This window comes from Bos indicus, chromosome 1 (genome assembly GCF_029378745.1).
Source record: "Bos indicus isolate NIAB-ARS_2022 breed Sahiwal x Tharparkar chromosome 1, NIAB-ARS_B.indTharparkar_mat_pri_1.0, whole genome shotgun sequence".
NCBI lineage: Eukaryota > Metazoa > Chordata > Mammalia > Artiodactyla > Bovidae > Bos > Bos indicus.
Genome location: NC_091760.1, coordinates 2,085,250 through 2,107,800, shown reverse-complemented (window position 1 = coordinate 2,107,800; position 22,551 = coordinate 2,085,250). Strand labels below are relative to the sequence as shown.

Below are 22,551 nucleotides of genomic sequence, written 5' to 3'. Positions count from 1 at the left end.
ATTTTGCTGGAGAAGGAATAGGCTATCCACTCCAGTATTCTTGGGCTTCCCTTGTGGCTCAGCTGGTAAAGAATCCGCCTGCAATGTGGGAGACCTGCGTTTGATCCCTGGGTTGGAAACATCCCCTGGAGAGGGGAAAGGCTACCCACTTCAGTATTCTGGCCTGGAGAATTCCATGGACTGTATAGACCATGGGGTTGCAAAGAGTTGGACATGACTGAGTGGCTTTCACAGAGTTCACATAAATAACTTATTATTCCTCATCAAACTAGCCCATAGTTTTAGCATCCATTGATAATTCTTGCCTGAGCAAGTTATTCCTGTGGTGGTGTAAAACAGTGATTTTTCTTTCTTTTTCTTTTTTTCACTATACTGAAATCAAGAATTTCCTCTTCTCCCCGTTTATCTATCAGTTTGAACTCATGTACTGCCTTATTTAGTAGGTTATGATTCATTACTGTCATTGTTTTGCTCAGATGTTTCCAGATTTAGCTAGCAGGTGTCCCTTCAAGCTAGTTTGGGTTCTCTGTGGCACGTTCCATTGTTTCTTGAGTACTTCCTGGCACAGTGGTAAAATAATCCGCCTGACAATGCAGGAGACACGAATGTGGGTTCGATCCCTGGGTTGGGAAGATCCCTTAGAGGAGGAAATGGCAACCCACTCCAGTATTCTTGCCTGGAGAATCCCATGGACAAAGGTGCCTGGAGAGCTGCAGTCCACGCCATGGAGTCACAGAGTCAGACATGACTGAGTGTGCATGATATCGCCTCTTAACAGCTGTGTCTGTGCCCTCCAGTCCATGTATTTCTCTGTTGTATCCACTCCAGAGACTCAGCCTCCAAACATGCATCTAGGGGTCCAACTACTCCATAAACTTCAAGCAGCTTTATTTTAGTTCCCGACTCACCCTCATTTTCAAAGGTGTACTCCGTGTTGCCGGTCCCCAGGTCTTGGGAATTCTACAGTGTAAGTATGGTTGACTCTTGGTTTTCCCCACTGGTGCTTTTTCTCCACCTGCTTTCTTTTTCTTAAAATCATACTGCTGTTTTCCCCTCCTCTCCCTCATTCTTGTAGAGTTGTGTGTTAACAGCAACACTGTTTAACAGGCGTTCTCGTAGGTTTTCAAGAGGGGGTGAAATATGCTTCTGTTGAATCCTCCTAACTTGCTGGGGAATCCTGGTATCCACTCTTCACTTAGCTTTTGAAGCTCGAAATTTCAGGGCCTGTTGCCCATTTCTGCCTTATCCTGAAAGAACATGTTGTCAACCAGAAGCACAGTGGGAACTGAGAAATTCTGCTTACCTTGGGAGTTAGACAACTTTTATATGTGACCTCCAAGTTTGAATGCAGTACTCCAGGGTAGATCCTGCTGATTTTAGACTGATAGGAAAAGGAAATAGAACAGAATGAGGTCTGTCGTTAACTTTGGATTTTACTCCTTCTAGCTCTCATTTGAGATTTTATTGTCATGCCCTATAGCAGATTCTCTGTAAAATACTATTGTCTTTACATGGGGCTTGCTGACTCATTAACAGAAGTTTTGATAGGTGTTTGGAGTCTCAGTTGTGTTGTAATGTTCTCTGGTACACTCTAAGAGTCAAATGTCCACTGGTTTTATTGCATCCCAAGAATCTTCAGAAGTTTGGAGGCACCATTTTGAGTCTCCCACCGTGTCTTTATTTCCACCCTCCACCTGTTTGTTCCTAGTTCCTTGACTGTATGTCTCTGATTTTGACTAACAAGATATGCTTAACTTTCTTATGCGTCTCTACCTTTATATACATACATTATATATATAATGTGTAGTTGTATATATGTGTATGTGTGTGCTGTTTGCCTTTTTGCAATGAAGATCTTATTTCATTTGAATTTTCATTTTTTAGTTGAGGCCATTTTTCCATTCTAGTTGAATTAAGTACAGTTAGTAACGTCCATCTGTCTTTCCACATACTCTCTGATGCACTTACTCATCAGACATTGGTCGACTGCATCCTGTGCTCCAGGTTCTTTGGATTTCCAGCACATGGTGACGATGGAACAGAAAGCCACTTGGAGAGGCTTGGTTGGGGAAGAGGGTGTCCTAAATAATGGCACTCTCAAGATGCGTGTGGAGTGAGACACACACACAGGATTAGGGAAGGAGAGGCACACTTTTCCTTGGAAGTAGCTGATTCTTGAAGGGTATTTTGATTTCTTGAATTCCTCTGTGCTTTTAAGCCCTTTCTCTTCTCTTTAGAGCAATGTAGTCCTGTAAGAACCTTCCTCCCATTGCTTGAATTAAGCACCCCTGCAGGATAGTCACAGTTTGGGTCTGTTGTTCACCAAGATAACGCAAATCTGACTCTCTTGCCAAAGCCCATGTATCTGCCTCTTTTCGAGGCATATTTTAAAAAAATTTCCCTTAAACCAGTCGGCTGATATTTTTTGCTAAACCCATACATACAGTGACACTTAGAAGATTCACAGAAGCTAAACTGACTCTGCTGATAACCCTTGTTCTCTAGTATCAAAGCCCTTTGCTGATTCTTATCTCCCTGGTCTCCCTGTCATTCCAGTGCTGCGTCCCCTCCTGCGCCCTGAACGGGTTGAAATATAAGGCGAAGGCTGTGCACTGAATTGTGCATGAAGGAGAGCAGTCAATAAGCCAGGTGCTGCTCCATGCTGTCCACCTGATGCCTGCTCTCACTATCAGTTTCATGAGCTGTGGCATTTCATCTGCTTGCTGCCATGGTAACCAGGACTCCTGCCAGTCTTCTTGATTCCTATCTTTTATTCATCTGTAAGTGCATCTGGAGGGGGTATGAAGAGGACCGAAATGGAAATCCCCCAGTTTTAAAAGGATTGTGGGTTTTCAATGTTCTCAGAATAGCAAACATGGATACTTCAGTTTTGGCATTTTCCCACCTTTTCAGGTAGTATTAACCACAAGTAGTCACCTATTAAAATTGTCATTTCACATTCAGGGAGGGCTCCATTCTTACTGTGAGAAAAGTGGAGCTTTTATGCTTCTTAAAATTGGAGGAGAGCATTGCTGAAAATCCTCTGTTAACTATAGTTCAGCCAGGATCATTCATCTTTGGAGTGATGAGAAGCCAGCCAACTTGCTACTAGAATGTCATTCTCACCTTTGTTCACACCTGGGGCACTCTGAAGAATTGTAATGCCCAAGGTTTTTGAACCCCCAGTCTAACTGAATCAGCATATCTGAGGGTGAAACAGAGTGCCCTTTAAAGACTCCGCAGATGATTCTGATGAGATCTAGAGCAATGCCTTGGGGATTCCGCCCTTTTCCTTTGACTAACCCGAATCACAAAGGGAATGGTTGGTTATGGGCAAACGAGCCCCCACTTTGGCCCTAAGTGACCTCTGAATGACATTCTATTTTGAGTTGACACCTTGGACACAAGTAGGTTTATTAAGGAAGAAAAACTACATTGCGATTGAACTACTCACGTTTCCTGATGAGTGAAAAGAAAAGCACTAGTTGCTTAATGGTGTCCAACTCTCTGTGACCCCATGGGCTGGGGTCCTCCAGGCTCCTCTGTTCGGATTCTCCAGGCAGAATTCTGGAGTGGGTAGCTATTTTCTTCTCCAGGGGATCTTCTCAACCCAGGGATCGAACTTGGGTCTCCTGCATAACAGGCAGATTTCTTTACCATCAGAGACACCAGGGAAGCCCATGTTTACTGATAACCCAGGCACATAAATAGCCGACAACTAGTCATTTCGTGTGTTGCGCTCAGTCGTGTCCAACTCTTTGCGACCCCATGGACTGTAGCCCACCAGGCTCCTCTGTCCATGGGATTCTCCAGGCAGGAATATTGGAGTGGGTAGCCATTTTCTGGCTCTCTTGTAATCACGGGTTCTTTCTTGCTCGTTCTTTAAATTTATTCATTTATAACCTTTGACACCAATGCCGTTATTGATGTCTCTGCACAGACTAGCTGCAGGGGTCCTTTGGACGCCCACTGCATTTAAGGTAAGTCCAGTTTGTGATTTAAAGGCATGGTGCCAATCTTGCGGCTAACCCTTTTATACCCGCACGTTCGACCGTGCCGCGGACCGTGACCCGACTTTACTATTTGCACTCTGCTGTAGGCACAGTGTTCATCTGTGCTGAACTTGGCAGTCATTGGACACTGACCACTCTGATTTTTTTTTCTTCCATTCTTCCCTGGGTTCTTTCTATTTTCCTCATATCATCCAAAGCATACATTTTGGTGTTAGCTTTCCCAGATCCTCAAGAATCTCAGCCCTGGCTGCCTGGCCGTAGAATGGGCAGCTTGTCTTAACTGCTCTCATTCTCTCGCTTTCCTTGGCTGTTGTGTTTTTCAAGGCCACACTTGGCCTTTCCCCATCGCATCTCTCCAGTCTGCCCTGATTCTAGACTCAGAGATCTCAGGGATCCAGTTTTCCCTCTCATTCCCCAAAGACGGAGCAGCCAGTTGCAAGCGCTTGTGATGCTTGAAGTACAGTTTGCAAGACCCTTTCAGTAAACCCGGAAAAGCTATCTGTACCACCCTGATTGTTAAAATATTTAAAATGTGTATGGATATGGAGTCGGTGGAGTTCCCAGTGTTGAGGCATAGTTTCAAGGCTTTGACACAGAATTCACAAACTATGGCATCTAAGAAGATAGCAGTTGGCATAGGCTTAGGGGAAGAAATTCTTCTTAAAACTGAATTTGCCCTTCGCCCCCATCCTAAAAGTTTGTTTTTAAAACACCTTTTCATTTTAAAAGAAATTAATTTAATTAATATAATGAAACATAAAAAGAAGAGACTGGAATACTCTCATCTTACTACTTAAGGAAAACTAATACAATTTAGGTGTATATTCATCCAGAAGCTATATGTGTATATTTTAGTACTTTTTTCTTCCGGAAAGAAGCTGTGTATTGACCCTGCATGCCGATTTTTTTCTTTATTTTATTAAAATGTTTTTATGTCAGTATTTAAGGATATTAGGGTCAGCACTTTTTTAATGGCTGCATAGTACTTGTTCAATCAGTGAAAATAACTTATTGAACCAAACTCCTATTAATGGACAACTATGTTTTCATCTATTTACTGTCTTAATAATTTTGTGGTATTTTGGTAGCTAAATTCTTGTGCATGGGTATCGTAGTTTTCTTAGAGTAATTTCCTAGGAGTGACTGTAGGATTGAAGGTGTACACATTTTAAACTAATATATATTGCCAAATGGCCCTCCAGAAAGTTTGTTTTTACCGAAAGTGTGTTCAAAGAAACTGAAGTCTTAAGTGTTCTAGGCGAAAAATGGCCATGAGTGGAAGAAAGCAAGGCTTCCGCCTGTACTGAGTAAAGTGCCCACGTGGATTCCGTCCCAAACGCAGATTCCATCAGAAGCTGCTGCTTGTTGAACTGTCATCCCACACGTGCTCCGAGAGGACCCTAGCTAACCCTCCACCCACGTCTTGAAGAGGTGCTTAGCCGTCGGAGTCTGGCTGAAGTCTGCCAGCTCTAACCGCGCCCCCCCAGAAGTGTTTCCCCTCCCCTTTTGTTAGTTACTCATGTGTATCTGCATGTCCCCCTCACAGCCCTCTGAAGGGCGGGGGCTCTGTGTCTCTTATCCTGTGGCATTTCTTTTGGAGGTGGATTACCTGATGAGTGACTTGGAAATCCTTGTCCTGAGGGAGACACTTGGAGAGGAATGTGGGTGGGTAAATATGAGGTTGAACCTTAGGAAATAGTCACTATTTGGACTGCTTGGTCCTCCCCAAATGGCAGTTTCACAAGGTTCAACCTGTATTTCTGATACCCACAGAGTGTTGTATGTATGGGAGATCTATCCAATTTATTCTCACTCCATTTCCAGATGTGAATGTCTGCACGTTCTCTCTTACAGCTGATTTATGCCATTAAGATTATTTTAAAGTTGTTCCCCAGTAGAGATTTCTAGATGCCCCCCCCCAATAATTGTTTACTATAAAAGATGATTATGTAAAACATTGAATCTCATAATCATGAAGGCTTTTTCACTTAGCACATTTTTCAGCAGCTCTTAGGGTGCTTTTGGTTTAATGGCTAAATGACCACCACTTGGAATGTCTGAACTGTGAATGTATTTAACAATATTTTAAAATTTTGAGGTATTTTCGGTTTTGTAAAGCACACAGCAGAGGCATATAAAAAGAAATAGTTTTTCACAGCGTTACAGTATTTGTTACTTTCTTGCTACACTTGATGTGTTTTGGTTCCCGTCTCTTCTCCCATCCTCTTCTCTGCCTTTTAAAGTCTGTTGAGTCTTTTGTTCATAGTTATTTTACATTTTTAAAAAATGGTCTTATTAAATATGATTCATGGACAAAGTAGTAGAGCAGTTAAGATCTCTAAAGTGTTTTCTGTCTTTGACCTTTAAAAGTTCTCTAAGAGTTACTTTTCTAGCCACTTTAACCTACAAGTTATATAGTGTATAATAGTCCATTATAGATAAGTATAATCATGTTCCAGCATGTATTTATATATCTTTACATTAAAAAATTTTTTTTAGTTTACATTTGTCCTTACTGAATTTTATTCAGATTTTTAAAATAGCTTCTGTATTTAACAGTTTTAATCCTTAATTACTGTGAGAACTGCAGCTCTTGATTCAATAAATTGTGGGGCAAAGAGATTTTCTTGAGTCATAAAAAATATCTGATGAAACAGTTCCCATGGACTCATACCCAGAGTCGGGCTCTGTGGATGCTAGGCAGGGCTGGAGGTAAGTGGTGTCTGCTCTCTTTTCGAACCCAGGATTGCCAGTGACACAGCTTCCTTGGAATCTGGTTCTTCTGTTGGAAGGTGCTCACAGATTTTGTTTTTCCAACTGTTGTGAGAATCTCAATGCAGAATTTCCAGGCACAAGTCTCTCTATTTGGAAATGTAAATTTCAAGGAAATTATTTTAAGGAGACAAACCTTGGAATTAAGGTGCAGCAAAGATAGGGAAAGGCTTTTACATTTACATTTTCACAGGTTTTGCCAGTTTTCTGACTTGGCTCTGCCTTCTGTAAATCCTCCTTGCTCCCAGGAATTGGGCTACTCTTTGTAGAGTGAGAAAGGTGAGATATGAGTGGGTGCTGTATGCCATTAAGTATTGTGAATTCCTGGGGATTTCTCTGGTGGTCCAGTGGCTAAGACTCCGCTCTCCCGGTGCAGAGTGCCCAGGTTCCATTCCTGGTCAGGGAACTAGATCCAACATGCTGCCACTAAGACCTGGTGCAGCACAATAAATAAATGTTTAAAAAAAATATTGTGTATTCTGTATGGTTTTCGGGTGGGACGTGAGGGTGTTGTAGTGATAGCTGCGTATACCACTGATTCAAAGCCATGTTTGCCAGAGAGTCTAATTTATGAGATAGTTTTGTTGACAGGCTTCTCTTCTGGGATGAAAATACGTTCAATTAAACACTGGCCATTGACTGATGGTGCTGCTCATGGTACTCCCGTGAACTCAGCTTAAATAATGCTGCTGATGGCAAGTGGAGATGCTCTTCCTTTGTTTTCCTCATCTTCTTGCTCTTTGTTTATTATAGCAGCTTTGCCTATCAGAGTCCTTAGAGCTGCAGGTTTCAAATTGTGATCTGAGGAGCCTTGGGCTTCCCAGGGACATTTTCAGGGGATCGGTGCAAAGACAACAGTGGGTAAAACAGCTGTTGCCTTAGTATAAATCTAGGCACCACCAGATTTTACTCGTAGTCAATGTATTCTTTACCACCATGCAATTGGAGTGTTTTTAAAAATGCCATTTTACTTCCTAGTGTCCTTCAGAATGATTAGTGGTGCCAGAGTAGTATTGGAGTTTAATCTCAGCAGGGGCTTTAGGGGGCTTCCCAGGTGACAACAGCGCTAGAGAGCCAGGCAATGCAGGAGACGCAGGTTCCATCCCTGGGTCAGGAAGATCCCCTGGAAGAGGAAATGACAACCCACTCTAGGATTCCTGCCTGGGACAGGTCTAACCTTCCACCTGGTCCAAGGAGTGATCTGATGGTCACCTGATGTCTTTGCATTTTGAGTGATGGGTAGGTCAGTGCTTCACAAGGCAGCCTGTTTCACTTTGATGTAGCTGTAATTTTCAGAAATGTGTTCTTGTTTATACATCAAGGCTGTAATTTTCAGAAATGTGTTTTTGTTATACATCAAGGCTCTGTTTCTCTGTAATTTTTATCTTTTGATTCCAGTCTAAGTCTTAGGGCCCAATCAAAACATGTCTATCTTTTACATAGTAGCCCTGTAAATATTTGAAGTTTCTCCCTAAGTCATCTTCGGTAGGCTGAACACCAGTAGTTCCAGTAATTAATAATAGTTCAAAATTTTAGCTTAAGTTTTAATTTTGTCTAGGATGAACTGTCTTTTTTAAAGTATTGTTTAGTGTAAATTTTTTGGATAATACTGTATCTTACCAGCAGATTATTAAAACAGTCCAAATTTAACATTTATGATTATGTACATGTGAACTTTCTATTCCTGAAGTACATGAGCTATTTAGTTCCACTTGTACTAAATGAATTCTGGGTTCCTTTAAACTGTAGTATTAGTGTTAGCAGCACTTTGGCATACATGAGACAGGTGCACAAAACACCCACACTGAAATGTTGCTTCGGTGTTATAGTCACTGCCCTGACAGTAAGCTGTGTTGTATGTGAAAAGCGGCTTCAGACTGTATTAGAGAAAAGAGGAAACTTCATGTCCCTCCAGGGTAAAACTGGGAATAGGTAAGCAAGAGGCCCCCTTGGGAGGAGGTGCGGTAATTTATTTAACAGCCCGTTTTTAGTGCCTCTTCTAGCAATACGGACTGTGGTAACAGTCGTGTGCAAGATGGACAAATGTGCATGCTCTCCTGAATCTCACGTTGCTGTATTGAATCAGTGAGTGGAGTGAGTGATAGTCGCTCAGTCGTGTCCTACTCTTTGCTACCCTGTGGACTGTAGCCTGCCAGGCTCCATGGGGTTCTCCAGGCAAGAAGGAGAACGACTTAAAGAGTCTGGGGTTGGGATGGGCACCTCTGGATGATAGGGTATCAGAAGGAGGAACACTGGGAGAAAAGACTTGGTAAACACACACACACACAAAACTTTTATGTGCCCCCAGGATATTTTGAGAATTGTGGCATAAGTATTGTTTGTGTGAAACTCAACAGAGACAGAAAAGTGGTTGAGAGCCACTGACTTAGCACCTGAGAAAACTGAAGCACAGCTTTAAAATGGATAGATTTTAATAATTTATCCAGAGTTGCGTAGTATTAGTGAAGGAATTGTGACTGGAATTCAGTTTTTCTAGTTCCCATTCATGTTCATTCACTGTTTCTTTTCCATATTTTTTTTCTCAAGTGAACGTTTTCGTTCCCAATCTGTGCCGTAACAGAACTGTGTTTCATTGACATATGGTGGGTTGGAGGAAAGTCTTAAGGAGCTGCTTTACAGATAGGGTGAGAGAAGCCCGCAAGAAGCACGTGCGTACAACCTCTCTCAGAATAGTTGGAATTAAAGGGTTCAGAAGCCTTGTAAATGAGAATTACGCCAGCAAGGTCCTGTGCTTCCTGTAGACATATGTTTGTTTGTTTGTTTGTTTTTAACAAATTGAACATTGTGCTTTGTTGAACAGAACTTTTTTTTTTTTTTTTTTTTTTAAGAATCCTAGCATTTTTATTTTAATAGACTTCTGAGTTTCACCAAATGAGGAAAGTTGGATGCCTGGGCTCATGGGTTGATTGGATAAGGAGCCAGTGGATGGAGAGTGGTGGATTTTGCAGAAACCCGTCTGCATCCCGGCGTGCTTGTGTGGTGAGGCTGATGTCCCTCAGCACGTTGGTGCCCAGCGCGTCCACCTGAGGACCCATCCTGGGGGGTCTGGAGCTCAGCGGCCCAGGCTCACCATACTGGGTGCCGCACGTTTTAGGGAGAGTGGGTTGAGGTCTTGCCCGCTTCCTGTCTTGCCCGCTTCCCCTCAACCCAGTAACAGTGGAGCAGAGGTCAGCCAGATTAGTTTCCACTTTGCAGGTCATACAGTCTCGGCTGTAACTTCAAGTCTGCTTTTATCGTGGAAGCAGCCATGGGCACTATGTAAAATGCCTGAGCTGGCTATGTGCCGCTAAAACTTTGTTTGCAATTCTGGCGTGCTAAGATTCAGCCCTCAGGCCCAGACTTCGAGTTGATGAGGCAGGTATATAGGACAAATTGAGCAGCTCTCTTCACAAACAAGACTTTTAACCCCTCCTTCGTCTTTTTTTTTTTTTAACTTTTGGTAACATGAATTACAGTGAAATGAATGTGGCCATTCAAGCAGTTTGCCATTTGGCCATTTGACCTTGACGTGCCAAAGTTAGAGTGTGTTTTGATGTTTTCCCGAGCTACATTCTTGTTAGGTAGCCTTTCCCCTTTTTTGGACAGAAGAAAATCTTTGATTTTACAAGCTCTTACTTCAGAAGAGGTGCTCCATGTTTCATACTGTAAACTCTTCAGTCGGAGTTTAAACAAGGCAAGAGGCATTGAGATATATTCCTTTCTAATCAGGCAAAGCTGAATTAAAATTTATGATTTGAGGAGCTAGTCAGAAGGCTGTAATTAGTCAGAGTGTGTGTGTGTGTTTCCCTTATTCGTTCTTAATTTGTATAGACTGTCCATCTGTCTTATCATAAGTTAATTGATGTAATACCAAGTCAAGAAATAGCATTCTTAATGAAATGAAATATTCCCCTCCTGTTAGATATGAGGTTTCTGCAGAACATGGAAATGTCTGGGAACTAATGAAATGTGAGAAGAATTTAGGCTCCACTCGATTAGAGCTATACAAAAATGTCTATGGAGAAATTGCTATAGATTTTTACCCAGTGTTAATACAAGCAGATTTTGGCCCCCCCCTTTTTTTTTCCAGGAAATTTCTGTTTATCATAAGGTTGGTTAAGTATGTAAATACACATAATTTTCATTAGGAATTAAAAAAAAAATCCCTAGTGGGCTACAATACGAAATTCAAGTAGAACTTTTATTTCTAAACCTTGAACTAACAGTGCATTCACAGCATTTTAGCAGTGTTTGTCAGAAAGAAATTACACAGGTACGTGGTGGGTTTTCTTCAGGTTGTACACGTTAAACTTTTTTTTTGCAGTTTTCTTTTCATTTGATCCAAAACAAGCCACCGGAAGGTAGCCTTTTCTGAAGTTCACTCCTGCATTTCAAGATTTCTTTGCTTGCGTTCCTTCAGTCATGTCTGACTGTCATGTTCCTCGTCCTCTGACCTTCTTCCCCTGACTCAGCTTTTTCAGTGTTCCTTTTCTTCACATCAGGCTCTTCCAGTTGTTAATGGCCACATGGTCTCTAAGTCATGACATCTCTCAAAGGCCCAATTGCCAAATCTGTAAACCTTCTTTGCTCCCTTTTTTTTTTGGTCCTGATGAAAATTAAATATATGTAACAGTAAAACACTAGACCAGGTCATGTAGCAGTTATGCAACACATCGTGTTGGCAATGTATGAAAACATCCATCTTGTTATCCTTTGGCTGGTCCATTCCCCTTTAACTGCTGACCCGCTCGTTGTTTTCTCTCCTCAGACTGCTCAGATTTGTCTGCACCTCAGGCTCTGGTGTTTTCTCTTTCCGTCACGTCTCTACCTTGGCAGTCCAGCTTCTGGCAAGATTGTTGAGTGACCGTGTGGTCCCCATACTGTGGGCTTTCCTTCTCCATGCTGTTTCTCTGGCAGCTCCCTGTTCCCTTAGTTTCTGTGATAAAGCTGGTCTGGTTTTCCTGTTGCTCTTTGCTTCTCTCACTTGGAATCCTCATCTTAGCCCCTGAGTGTCTGTGCTTCCCGAGGCTCTCTTGGTCTCTGCTGCTCGCCCCACGCCCTCTCTCATGCTCTCCCTGCTCCCAGGTCTCAGGTAGCACTTCTCTGCTGACGACGCTGAAACATAACCCTATAGCCTGCCCTGTGGTTTTCAGCTAAATGCTCGCATCTTGAGAGGTCAGCTGTTCCCTTAGCTGTTAACAGTAACCCCGTTCTCCCAGCTACCATGTCTGGGGCCTCTCTTTGGCCTCATCTCTCCCCCATATTCCACCTTCCTTTATTTAGTTGTCTTCTTAAGTTTACCCCTGTGAAGTATCTCTTCTTCCAAAAGCTTTTGGTATATACATATGCATAGAAACCTGAAAAAAATTCACCACAGTGTTGAAAATCTTTTATCTCTGGATGATGGAGTTTCTTATCATTTCAATTTGGCGTCTCGGTCACAGATCTCAGTTGTTTCTGTACTTGGACGCAGCCGGCAGTCTTCGCCTTTCAGCCCTCCCTCGTCCTGATCCTCGTCCCGTGGGGCTCCGAGCTGTGTCTCGTTCCTTTCTGTCTCTGCTCCTTTCCTCAGTGCCCGCGTGGTGTGCTCCTGCGTCCCCCGTGGCCATTTCTCAGGGCTCCTGTCCAGACCTCCTTCCTCAGTGGAGCCCTTCTCCCAGCCGAGTGTGTCTTCTCTTTTCACGAGCTCTTTGGCCCCCGTGTCACTTCCTGCCTCCTGCCCTCTGGTCTTCTTAACGTGGGTTTTTGGTGTTCATGTCTTCATTAGATTGTAAGCTCCATGCGGGCAGAGATTGGGTCTTTCTCATCCTTTCCCCGTTTTGGTTTACAGTCTCTTACTTTTTCTTTGGGAGACAGCCCCTTTCCCCACTGGCTGTCTATGGTTCTGGTGGGACAGCCGGTCCAAGCGTCCTGCCGAGAGGATGCCCTTTCCCCGGAGTTTGAATATTGAGTCCTGGGCTGCAAGGACTGGCAGTGACTGGTGCTGACTCACCCTGGCCAAGGTGCTCTGAAGAAGCCACTGGTTAGTCCCTGCCTCCCAGACCCCTGGAGCTGCTGTGGTCCCTGAACTCTCCGAGGCCTGCCTCTCCAGATTTTCCTCCGTATCTGTGAGCTATTTGTATCCTTACAATAATGTATCTTTCTCTCTCTCTCTCTCTTTTTAAAAAAAAAAAAAAAACTTTAAATTAGCCAGAAATACTTTCTGTTGACTTTACCCAAAGATCCCTTCCAATAGAGCTGTTATGATCGGAACTGACCAGACTTCAATCATTCTGCTTCTTACACTGATTCTCATGTGTTTTCTTCTTCTTCTTCTTCTTTTTAAAAACCAAAACAAAACCCAGCCTGAGACTGCTGCGGCCTTGAAGCGGACGCTGGAAGCCCTGATGGACAGAGGGGCGGTGGTGAGGAGCCTGGAGAACCTGGGCGAGCGCACGCTTCCCTATAAGATGTCGGCCCACAGTCAGCGGCACACCAGGGGAGGGTAAGTCCTCCGCGGGTCATAGACCGTGCCTGACGCCTCAGGAGCACTGTGGAGCTCGTCTCAGAGGTGACGAGGTGCTCACAGGCCCACCCCACTGTGCCAGGCGGCGTGCAGGTTGTGTACCCCAGCATGTTCTGTTGCAAATGGGGTGCATGCATGTTCACCCACAGTGAACTAACCAGAGCCCCAAAAGGGGCCGTGCCAGGGAAAAGACGTTCATGAGCTTCTGATTGTGGGAACCCTTTGTTGTCAGCGTAAGCACTGTCTTCCCTTGATAGTTCTTTAACTTTTGCCTTTAAAACACCTCATTGAGCAACATGCTGTCCACCTACTCAGTGCTTCCTTTGTAATTACGAAGATTGCAGATAAGAAGCAAGATGCGCTTCTTAATACCAATGTATATAACTAGAGCTTAAAATCCCCAAAAGAATGGTTTTACCTACTCCAACCAATTTTAATCACAATATTTTGTAATGGTTTTTTTTTTTTTCCATATAGTATATAGCAAGTTCCTCAAACATGTCAAGGGTTCGATTTTGTAGCAGTAACTGTCTTGGAGAAATGCTCTGAGGTCAGTTTGTTGGGTTGGTTTGACGCATCTCTAAAGTTGTGCCCCTGGTTTCTGTTTGGAGGAGGAATCTTACATTGTTGTGTTTCCTAGAAGTGGGTTGATGGAGACATGGGAATCAGTTTTTAGCTTTGCTGGGAAAGCCCAGGACTAGACCTGATTCTGGCTCTCCCAGCTGTGTGGCCTAAACCAGGCTACTCAGCTTCTCTGGAAGGAACTCAGGTGGTCGTTCTCCCGTCCATGCTGCCACAGGGGTGGAACGAGATGACCTCGAAGGACATGCTCTGTGGGACACACTGTGTGTCATATGACACTGCCCTTAGTCACGCGGGGCACGTGGCCTTGTGCAGGTGCGATGCGTGTGATGGCCCAGGCGGAGTCTCATCTCACCCCGGGTGTTCTTCCTTGCCTGTAAACCTTCAGCCGAGATGTGGCGCGGATGGCACGTGCCATCTTTTGATTGCTTCCCCTTGTTCTGTGCTAGTGTTCAGAACACCTCTGAAGAGCGTGCCTGAGGCGTTGCTAGGCAACAGAAATGCATGGTGGCTGATTCCTCTCCACCATCATAACAGCAGTGAGCGATGGAGATTGTGTGTCTGAATTTTTCTTTTTAGCTTAACCAAAAAGGAGTTTGGTCTTAATAGCCAGGCTATGAATCCTTTTGCCAACCGCCCACCCACCCCCCCCCCCCCCCGCCACTTTTTTTTTTTAAGAGAAGCCGATAAAACTTGGCCAAGACTTAGTAGCGAGGTTCTGTGGTGAGAGGTACTGAACAGGGAGAGAAGCCAGTTTCCTCCTTATTTACTTGCAGGAATGTACAGTAGGAATGCTTTCCTCTGATTCCTTTCTATGTAGAGGATTCTGACCTTGTTGAGGAGGGCATGGCAACCCACTCCAGTATTCTTGCCTGCAGAGTCCCCATGGACAGAGAAGCCTGGCGGGCTAGAGTCCATGGGGTTGCAAAGAGTCTTAACAAGACTGAGCAGCTAAGCACAGCACAAACCCCTTTCCACGTAGAGGATTCTGACCTTGTTGAGGGCTGGTGCAGCCAGCACCCTAGAATTTGCGTTTCTCAGGGTGCTGCGGAACACGCTCTGAGAGCCACGGCACTGACTCACTGTTTCCCGGCCTCTGTGTGCCGTGCTGGGGTAGGGTGGTTCTCTGTCTCCTTCAAGGGTAGAATAAATTCAGCTCTGAAAAGAGCTCACCTGAAATTAAGCCAGAGCTGCTGACAACACTGGCTCCACATCCCGGGTTCCTGTCAAGGTGCCTGTGCCCCTCGAGGACTCTGTGGTCATTTACAGTTAAGAACTTTATTTCTGGGGTGGGGGTTGAGGGTGTTTGTTTGTTTTTACTTTCAAACTCCTTAGGAAAGGAGAAGTAGCATCCTTGACGTGTATCAGGCCGTATCTGTTTCACGTCTCCACAGAAAGGCGTTGCCCAGCACCAGTCTGGGGAGGGCGGGGCGGGTCATGTTTTTTAAGCTTGCTTTGCTGAGGATAAAGCAGTATGTGGGGTTTAATTGTCTGAGGTAATATTTTCCAAAGTGTGGTCTCTGAAACTCTAGTGATACAGATACACTCCACCAAAAAATGGAGGCTGTGTGTGATCAGTCAGATGTGGGAAGCCTTAAAGAAAAGGGGTGGGGGGGGCGGGGACTTCCCTGCTGGTCCAGTGGTTAAGACTCTGTGCCTCTAGTGCAAGGGGCAAGGGTTTGATCCCTGGTCGGGGAACTAAGATTCCACATGTCACTAGGTTGGTTGGTTTGTTTAAAAAAAGATGGGAAACCTTGCATGATCTAATCCTCCTGGAGGTTGACAACATACCTTAGTGTATAAATGGCAAGAGTCCCCTTCGTAAGATGTCTCCGTTTGTCAGTTTTACTTAACCACGTTTCTTTTGTTTTTGTAACACTCGCTGATACTCTTCACAGTGGCTCTTGGTAATGAGATGGGGGGGCTCGTGTAGTCTGGAGTCCCCGGGTCGGAGATTTAGAATTGAGCGATGTGCCAGATGTCTGTAGTGGGGAGCTTCATTTCGGTCTGCTGTGCTCCACAGTTCTTGACCCCAGCGACACTTGTAGTGGGCATGGTGTTCACTTGGAGAGTTCTTTCTGTGCACTGGCATAGCCAGAGGAGGTGTTACAGACGTGTGCTTGGCAGACTGTGTGCCAGGGTGTGTTAGGTACAGTCAAGGCTTGCTTTTAGGACGTGGTTGAGAAGAGACAGAGCAGACTTGTTCGTTACACGTTTATCAGCGTCAGAAGTTTTTCTTTCCAAACAGCGCTGGAGGCTGTGAAATGGATCTGTAATTTTCCTGGGGCCCTGTGGCGCAGTGGTAGGCAATCTGCCTGCCAATGCAGGAGATGCAGGAGACACAGGTTTGATCCCTGGGTTGGAAAGATCTCCAGGAGGAAGACATGGCAACCCACTCCAGCATTCTTGCTTGGGAAATCGCATGGACAGAGGAGCCTAGCGGGCTACAGTCCATAGGGTCACAGAGTCAGACATGACTGAGCATGCACGTGCTGATTTGAATCCTGAAGTTGATGTGTGAGAGCCAGGTTTTGGCTGGTTGACAAGTGAGCCCTGATGCCCCCAAGAATCCATGTTGTGTTGTGGTGCTGTGGGTCTTATGGCTTGTTGCCTTTACATTTTATGGGAAGAAGCGATACATCCTAGTGGTCTTCCTAGGTCTCAGGATGGTTCTTGTGATCGTCATGGTTTCATCTCAGGGAGCTTTCAGTTGAATTGAGGACTTGCCTGCCTATTGCTAACCTGGGCACCAGCCAAGGGTGCGTCGGGGCAGGGGCTCGGTGTGGAAGGGTCCCCCCGGCCAGGCTGCCTGCCAGCCGTCCCTCTTCCAGTTACTTGCCTCATGTTGAGTGATCACCTGCCACCCTCACCTCCTTCCCCCAGATTCGCACCCCTGCTGCACACATGCCAAATAGGCCTGAAAGAAGGAGAGAGTGCTTAGGTGGGAGAGGTAGGGCTTCTCTAGGTGATTTCGGGAGTTTTCCAAAAGGAGGAGGTGGTACCCGGTGTTTATTATTATAGCAAGTCTATTACCAGCTATTATGCCCCCAAACATGTAATCGTTGTATTCCAAATACTAACTTAGTCCTGACTTAGGGAGCAGGTTACATTCCAGGAATTTGTGTTTATTGTTTATAACTGGGGACCTGTTTTCTCACTGGAACAATTGGATGGTTAAGTTCCCTAGGCTGATCCATAGGAACTTACTTTTAATCTCATCATCTCTGAGGGTCCGTAGAGTTGGACGCATCACTTTTGTCCCCCGGTGATGTGAAATTAGGAACTGGGAGGCCGTTGACCAGACACCCTGTCACTGTTGGGGCCGGGTTGGGATGGTTGGGGAGTTTGGGTCTCCTGGGCCAGCTCTCTAGATGGCCGCTTCCAGCCTCAGTCACCAGCCCCCCAGCCCTGTTTCACCAGGCAGTGTCTGGAAACCTCTGAAGGGAGCGTGGTTAGGGAGCTGGGTGAGGAAGGTCCAAGAAGGCCTGGGATTTAGTCCCAGCTAGGCTTTGCCTGGGTCTCGGAGGCGGGGCGGGGTGGGAGGGGGGTGGCGCAGATTCTCTTTGCTTTGTGCCTTTACACGCTCACCTTTGTACCCGTGTTGACTTTGTGGGAAATGCAAGTTTGGTGTTATGGAAAATTCTTCCCCGTGTTCCTTGGTGTCTACAAGGGTCCAGCGTGACATGCTCAGAAGGGAGCCACGGGAGTACTTGCTCGTTTAGACCCTTGTTCAGAAGGGGCAGGCACCGCACCGAGGCGTAGCATGCGTCCGTCACCCTCCGCCTGCAGCCTCACAGCGTCTTCCTCCCGGGCCACACAGCCTGGCTTAGGGCTCTCTTTCCACTAGATGGGGCTGGACTGAGACTCAGAGCGATTCCTCATGCGGGAGAGGGAACCTTAGAAGAAACCCTGGTCCGTATGGCAGCATCGGGCCTCAGCTCGTGTGTAAAAGAACCCCCCTCTCCCCAATGCCCCGGCTGGCTTTGACTGTTTTCTACCGCGTCTGATTGTCCTGCAGTGCCACTGGGCTGACTCCAGAACATGTGTGTCTATGAATGCTTAAGTAGTGAAGGGGGTTTTCCTGGCCTGTTTTGTCCCTTCTTTCTCTGTTCTCATCTGCTGTAAAAGGTGAGTAGGTGCTTACAGCAGAGATCTTCTGGCCTACATATAAGATGCCCTTCTATTTACGGGTAAGCAGAACGATAAAAATAACTGGCTCTGTGGTGAATCAGTGGAATTTTACTGACTCGCTCCCCAAATGTGTCTGCAGAGTCCTCCAGGAGCACTGGCACCCTCTCTCTCTCGAGATTGATTCTCCCCTGTAGTTTTCCTGTTCGCTAACGTTTCCCTGTTCTTGCGCTTTGCTGCCAGCATCAGGCCCAGGCCACCATCCTGACCCCGTTCTTGCATGTAGGTGCTTCATGACGGGGTCTCAAGGCAGGACTGTTCTGGTCTCGCTCTCTTTTTCGGTGGCAGTGTCTTCAAGATGTGTAAGCGTTCTGCAGCAGGTTTAGTGGTTTTTCAAATGTACGAGACCCAGTAGATATCAAAAGAAACGGGGGCTTTTCCACGCAGAGGGTGGTTTGAGGGCCAACAGTCCACTGCCTCAGGGAAGCCTGAATCTGGCAAGGTTTAACCCGTGCAGTCTAGGCAGTGGCGTTCACTTGGGTCTGTTTCTTCTCTTCAGAAAGGCTTGATGACGCTGCACGGCTAGGCTGCAGAGCCCTCTCCTCCCCCCGCCCCCTCGCCCACCCCACTCCCTGTGAGCGGCTGCGCGCTTCACTGGAAATTTCCACTCGTCTGCCGCGGGGGAAGGGGAGGCCGTGAGCGCGTGTGTGGCTGTGTCTGAGAGAGACAGACAAAGAACGTAACTCACACTCAAGCAGGCACTTTTTATGGAAAACTTGTAAATGCAGGGTGAAGACAAAAGTGAAATGAAAACCAAATACACCCTTTCCATACAGGAGCATGGCAGGAAGGCACGTTTCTTCCCTCCGCCCCTTGGGTGGGCCGGGGGCTGGCAGCCAGCTGAGCCTTGTGTCAGGAGGCAACTGAGTGGTCCCCGGGCTCATCACATAGAGAGGAGAAGCCAAAAGGATGCTCGGTGCTGCTGGCTCCCTCGAGAAACCGGGCTGGGCTGGAGCGTCCTGGTGGCGCTGGGCTCAGCCCGTCCTGGGGAAGCCCGTGTTGATGGGGTCTTCTCTGGTCTCTGTGGGGTTTCGTAGTGGAGAGCTTTGTGGTGAGTGTCTTCAGAAATACACAGGAGGGTGAATTATCACCTTCAAGACCACGTGGGCAGTTCTGCCCACGAGACGGCTCCCCCGTTTCTCCAGCTTTGGAGCGTGGGACTCTGTGATGAGAAATGCACTCTTGTACTGGACCGTTTTTTGCCTTTTCTCTCCTTGAAAGTGAAAGTGTTAGTCATTCACTCGTATCTGACTCTTTGCGACCCCATAGACTCTAGCCCACCAGGCTCCTCTGTCCATGGGAGTCTCCAGGCCAGAATCCTGGAGTGGGTGGCCATTCCCTTCTCCAGGGGATCTTCCCAACCCAGAGATCGAACCCAGGTCTCCTGCATTTCAGACAGATTCTCTGTTGTCTGAGCCACCAGGGAAGCCCCTTTCTCTCCCTGCCTGGTATCAGTCATCTCCTGGCTTTACTTATGCAGAGCTGGTGCCGCATAAAACCCTAGTGCTTTTCTGTGAAAAGGCGAGATGCTGGGATGAAGCTTGTGTCTGTCTTGCGGATAAAGTGATCCTATCATTAGAACCACACATGGGGAAAACACACCTCGAAGTGCCAGCACCAGCGGGTTTTGTGTTGAAGGCAAGGGCAGTACTTATCGTGCCTACCTGGTACACAGAACCATTTCCCTGGTGCCACCGAAAGCATGGTTGAAGATCCTGGGAGTATACACTATGATTAGACTTCAGATTACTACACTGGATTTTTCCAAAGTGATCCATTCATTTTATTGATTTCATCACTGATTGGAGTAAATGGGGAGAAGGGAGAACTAGCTATTTGGAGAACTTGATTTCTTTTTTTCCCCCTTATTGAAATGTCAGCTTTGGGGCCCGTCGAGGCCAGGCAGTTACAGTCATAATTCTGAACTTCCTTGAGCGAGGAGCTTATCGTGAGGATGGAGGTGACGAAAGAGTCATCATGTGATGTGACATTGGGGGTCTGCGTTCTGACCCTGCCTAGCTGGTTTAGGGCAGGCAGCCCACGTGGATAATCTTGTGGGTAAAGGAGGGGCAGAGATTCCTCTGGAGACATGGAGCCCCTCTTTTGGCGCCTTCCTTAGAACAGCTCTGAAGCTGAAGCTCCAATACTTTGGCCACTTGATGCAAACACCCCAACTCATTGGAAAAGACTCTGATGCTGGGAAAGATTAGGGCAGAAGAGGCTGACAGAGGATGAGATGGTTGGATGGCATCGTCAATTCAATGGCCATGAGTTTGAGCAAACTCTGGGAGATGGTGAAGGACAGGGAAGCCTGGCATGCTGCAGTCCATGGGGTCGCAAAGAGATGGATATGACTGAACAACAATGAGAACAGCCTCTCATCTGAATTTCAGAATGGCCTCTCCATGGCGGATTTCAGTGGGAGGGCGTGCTGAGGTCATTTTGTCAGCCACACTCCCATCTGGTCTGTCCTGGACCTGTGCTTTCACGGGAGAAGGATCCTTGCAGGCATCAGAAGCTGCCCAGGCCTACAACCCTTTGTAGGCTGTTGCTGAGCCTCACGTCCTCACGTATAGCAAGTCCCATGGTCATTCCTCAGGTCCCCTGTGGTTAGAAACCCCAGCAGCCAGGAGTCGGTGTCCATGACCGCCATGTCCCTTCCACAGCCTTCGGCAGGACAGGAAGACATGCACGGGTTGTGGAAGACTGGGTCTCCGCCAGCACAGCGGTCCTGTGACTTCTGTGCCCAGTCAGACTCAGGTCAAGGCCACGAGTGCCTCATCTTTTTAGTCTGCTGAGCTTTGCCCATCATCGATGGTCACTGACAGGTTAAGTTTGCCTGAGACAAGTCAGTGAGAAAAAGAGTATGTCCTGGCAGAACTGGTCAGGGCACCCCTGTGTGGAGAAGCCACGGTGGACTGTTGATTTATGAGCTTGGACCGCTAAGGCAGACAGAGATTGTTCTGGACCCTGGCTTGGTTCCCTTGTGGTGGGGAGCGGCAGTTTGGTTCCCAGGGGGTGGGGTCGGGGGGGAGATGGAGGAGATCAGAGGTTCAGCTCTGGCCCAGGAGTGTTGACTGCAGCAAGACCTGCCCATCTGTGAGCCACGCCTCCCCTTCCCTGTGGTGGTGGTGTTTCCTTTTGGTGGAAATTTCCATGATGTAATAAGGAGCATGGGAGTGGAAGCTGTCTTTGCCCACATGGGCCCCGGGCGTAGATCAGCAGGGTGATAAGCGTGAAATGAGTGTCACAGCTGTGGTTGTGGGCACAAGCCCATTTGCATCTTGGCCAGTGCTTTTGTCTGGAGTTGATTGCTGGGCGCGTGTGACTGGGAGAGGGAAGACAGAATAGGTAAAAAGAAGGTGAAGGCTGGGGGGGTTTGGAAGTCATAGAGCCTCCCCCCTGCCACACAAAGCCAAGCTTAGGCTCTCCAGGCCTTTTTCCTGGGCTTTTTCTTTATCCTTGAGAACCCTCCAAAAGGCTGGTTGCTGTAGTTTGGACTGAGAGGGAGCCATGGGGGTCTGGAGCTTGCCTCTCACCCTGTGACTCAGTGCAGCTCAGCTCTCTCGAAAGCAGTGGCAGGGGTTGGACTGCATTGTCTCCGTGGTCCCCTCCAGCCCTTCCGTTCTCTGATTCTTTAACCCTCAGGTTCCAGAGCTCTCGGTGGCTGTTAGAATTCTGGCAGTGGCCACTTAGTAAGCTGAGTGACCTTGAACGAATGACTTAATCGGTGTGAAATTCAAAGGAGGGTATGGCGTAGGAAACCGTGTTGAGAGAGGCTGGAGCGCTGGTTGTTGCTGGGGAGAGGCTCGTGGGCCCCAGCCAGCACCCGCACGCTTCCGTTGCTCGCACTCCCTGAGTTGCCATGTGGAGTGGAGCATCCACTTCCTCCCTCTTCTTCAGGAGCTGTTCAAAAGAAAGTTCTACCTGAGACGTTTTCCTTTCTGTTTCTGAAATGAGAGGTGTCTGATCCATCTGGCCTCTGGTTTCCATCCTTGGGGATCTTCTTTCCCCTTATCACAAAGTGGCATCCGAAGGCTGGGGTTATTTCTCGGCATTATCTGACGAGTGCCGGTGGACGGGGAGCCCTGCCCAGGAAGCCTGCATGAGAAGTGACTGGTGGCGGCTGGCCTGGTTGCTGGCTGTCGTAAACACACTCTCTCTCAGAAACTGTTGAGACTTGGAGGCGAGCCCACAGAAACGCCTAGTAGAATGGAAAACGGAAGAAAACAATACTTCCGAACCCCAGATATGGTATTTGAATGACTTGACCATAAGGAAGGGTAGGCTTAACTCACTAGTGCAAGAGACCTCTGTGTACTTTTCTGGAGGGAGGGGACTTGGGACACTTGGGAGCTGGTTGTGGTAGCTGCCGGGGTTGCTGTGTACCCAGAGCCTGTCAGTCCCTTGCTCATAAGCATCTCCCTCCATAGATTACCCCATATAGGAGATGGCAGTTCACAGTGCACTTATCAGGCCATCAGGGCTTTA

The 22,551-nt window shown here is 46.8% G+C and overlaps 1 protein-coding gene across 1 annotated transcript in view; it reads left to right on the top strand.

The window, feature by feature from the left end:
• The window catches only part of MRPS6 (mitochondrial ribosomal protein S6), a 65,135-nt gene that overhangs the window by 35,626 nt on the left and 6,958 nt on the right, over positions 1-22,551 (top strand). Inside the window, exon 3 of the mRNA XM_070797396.1 lies at positions 13,130-13,269. Within this exon, the coding sequence (XP_070653497.1) occupies positions 13,130-13,269 (140 nt within the window). The remainder of the gene's footprint in view (positions 1-13,129; positions 13,270-22,551) is intronic.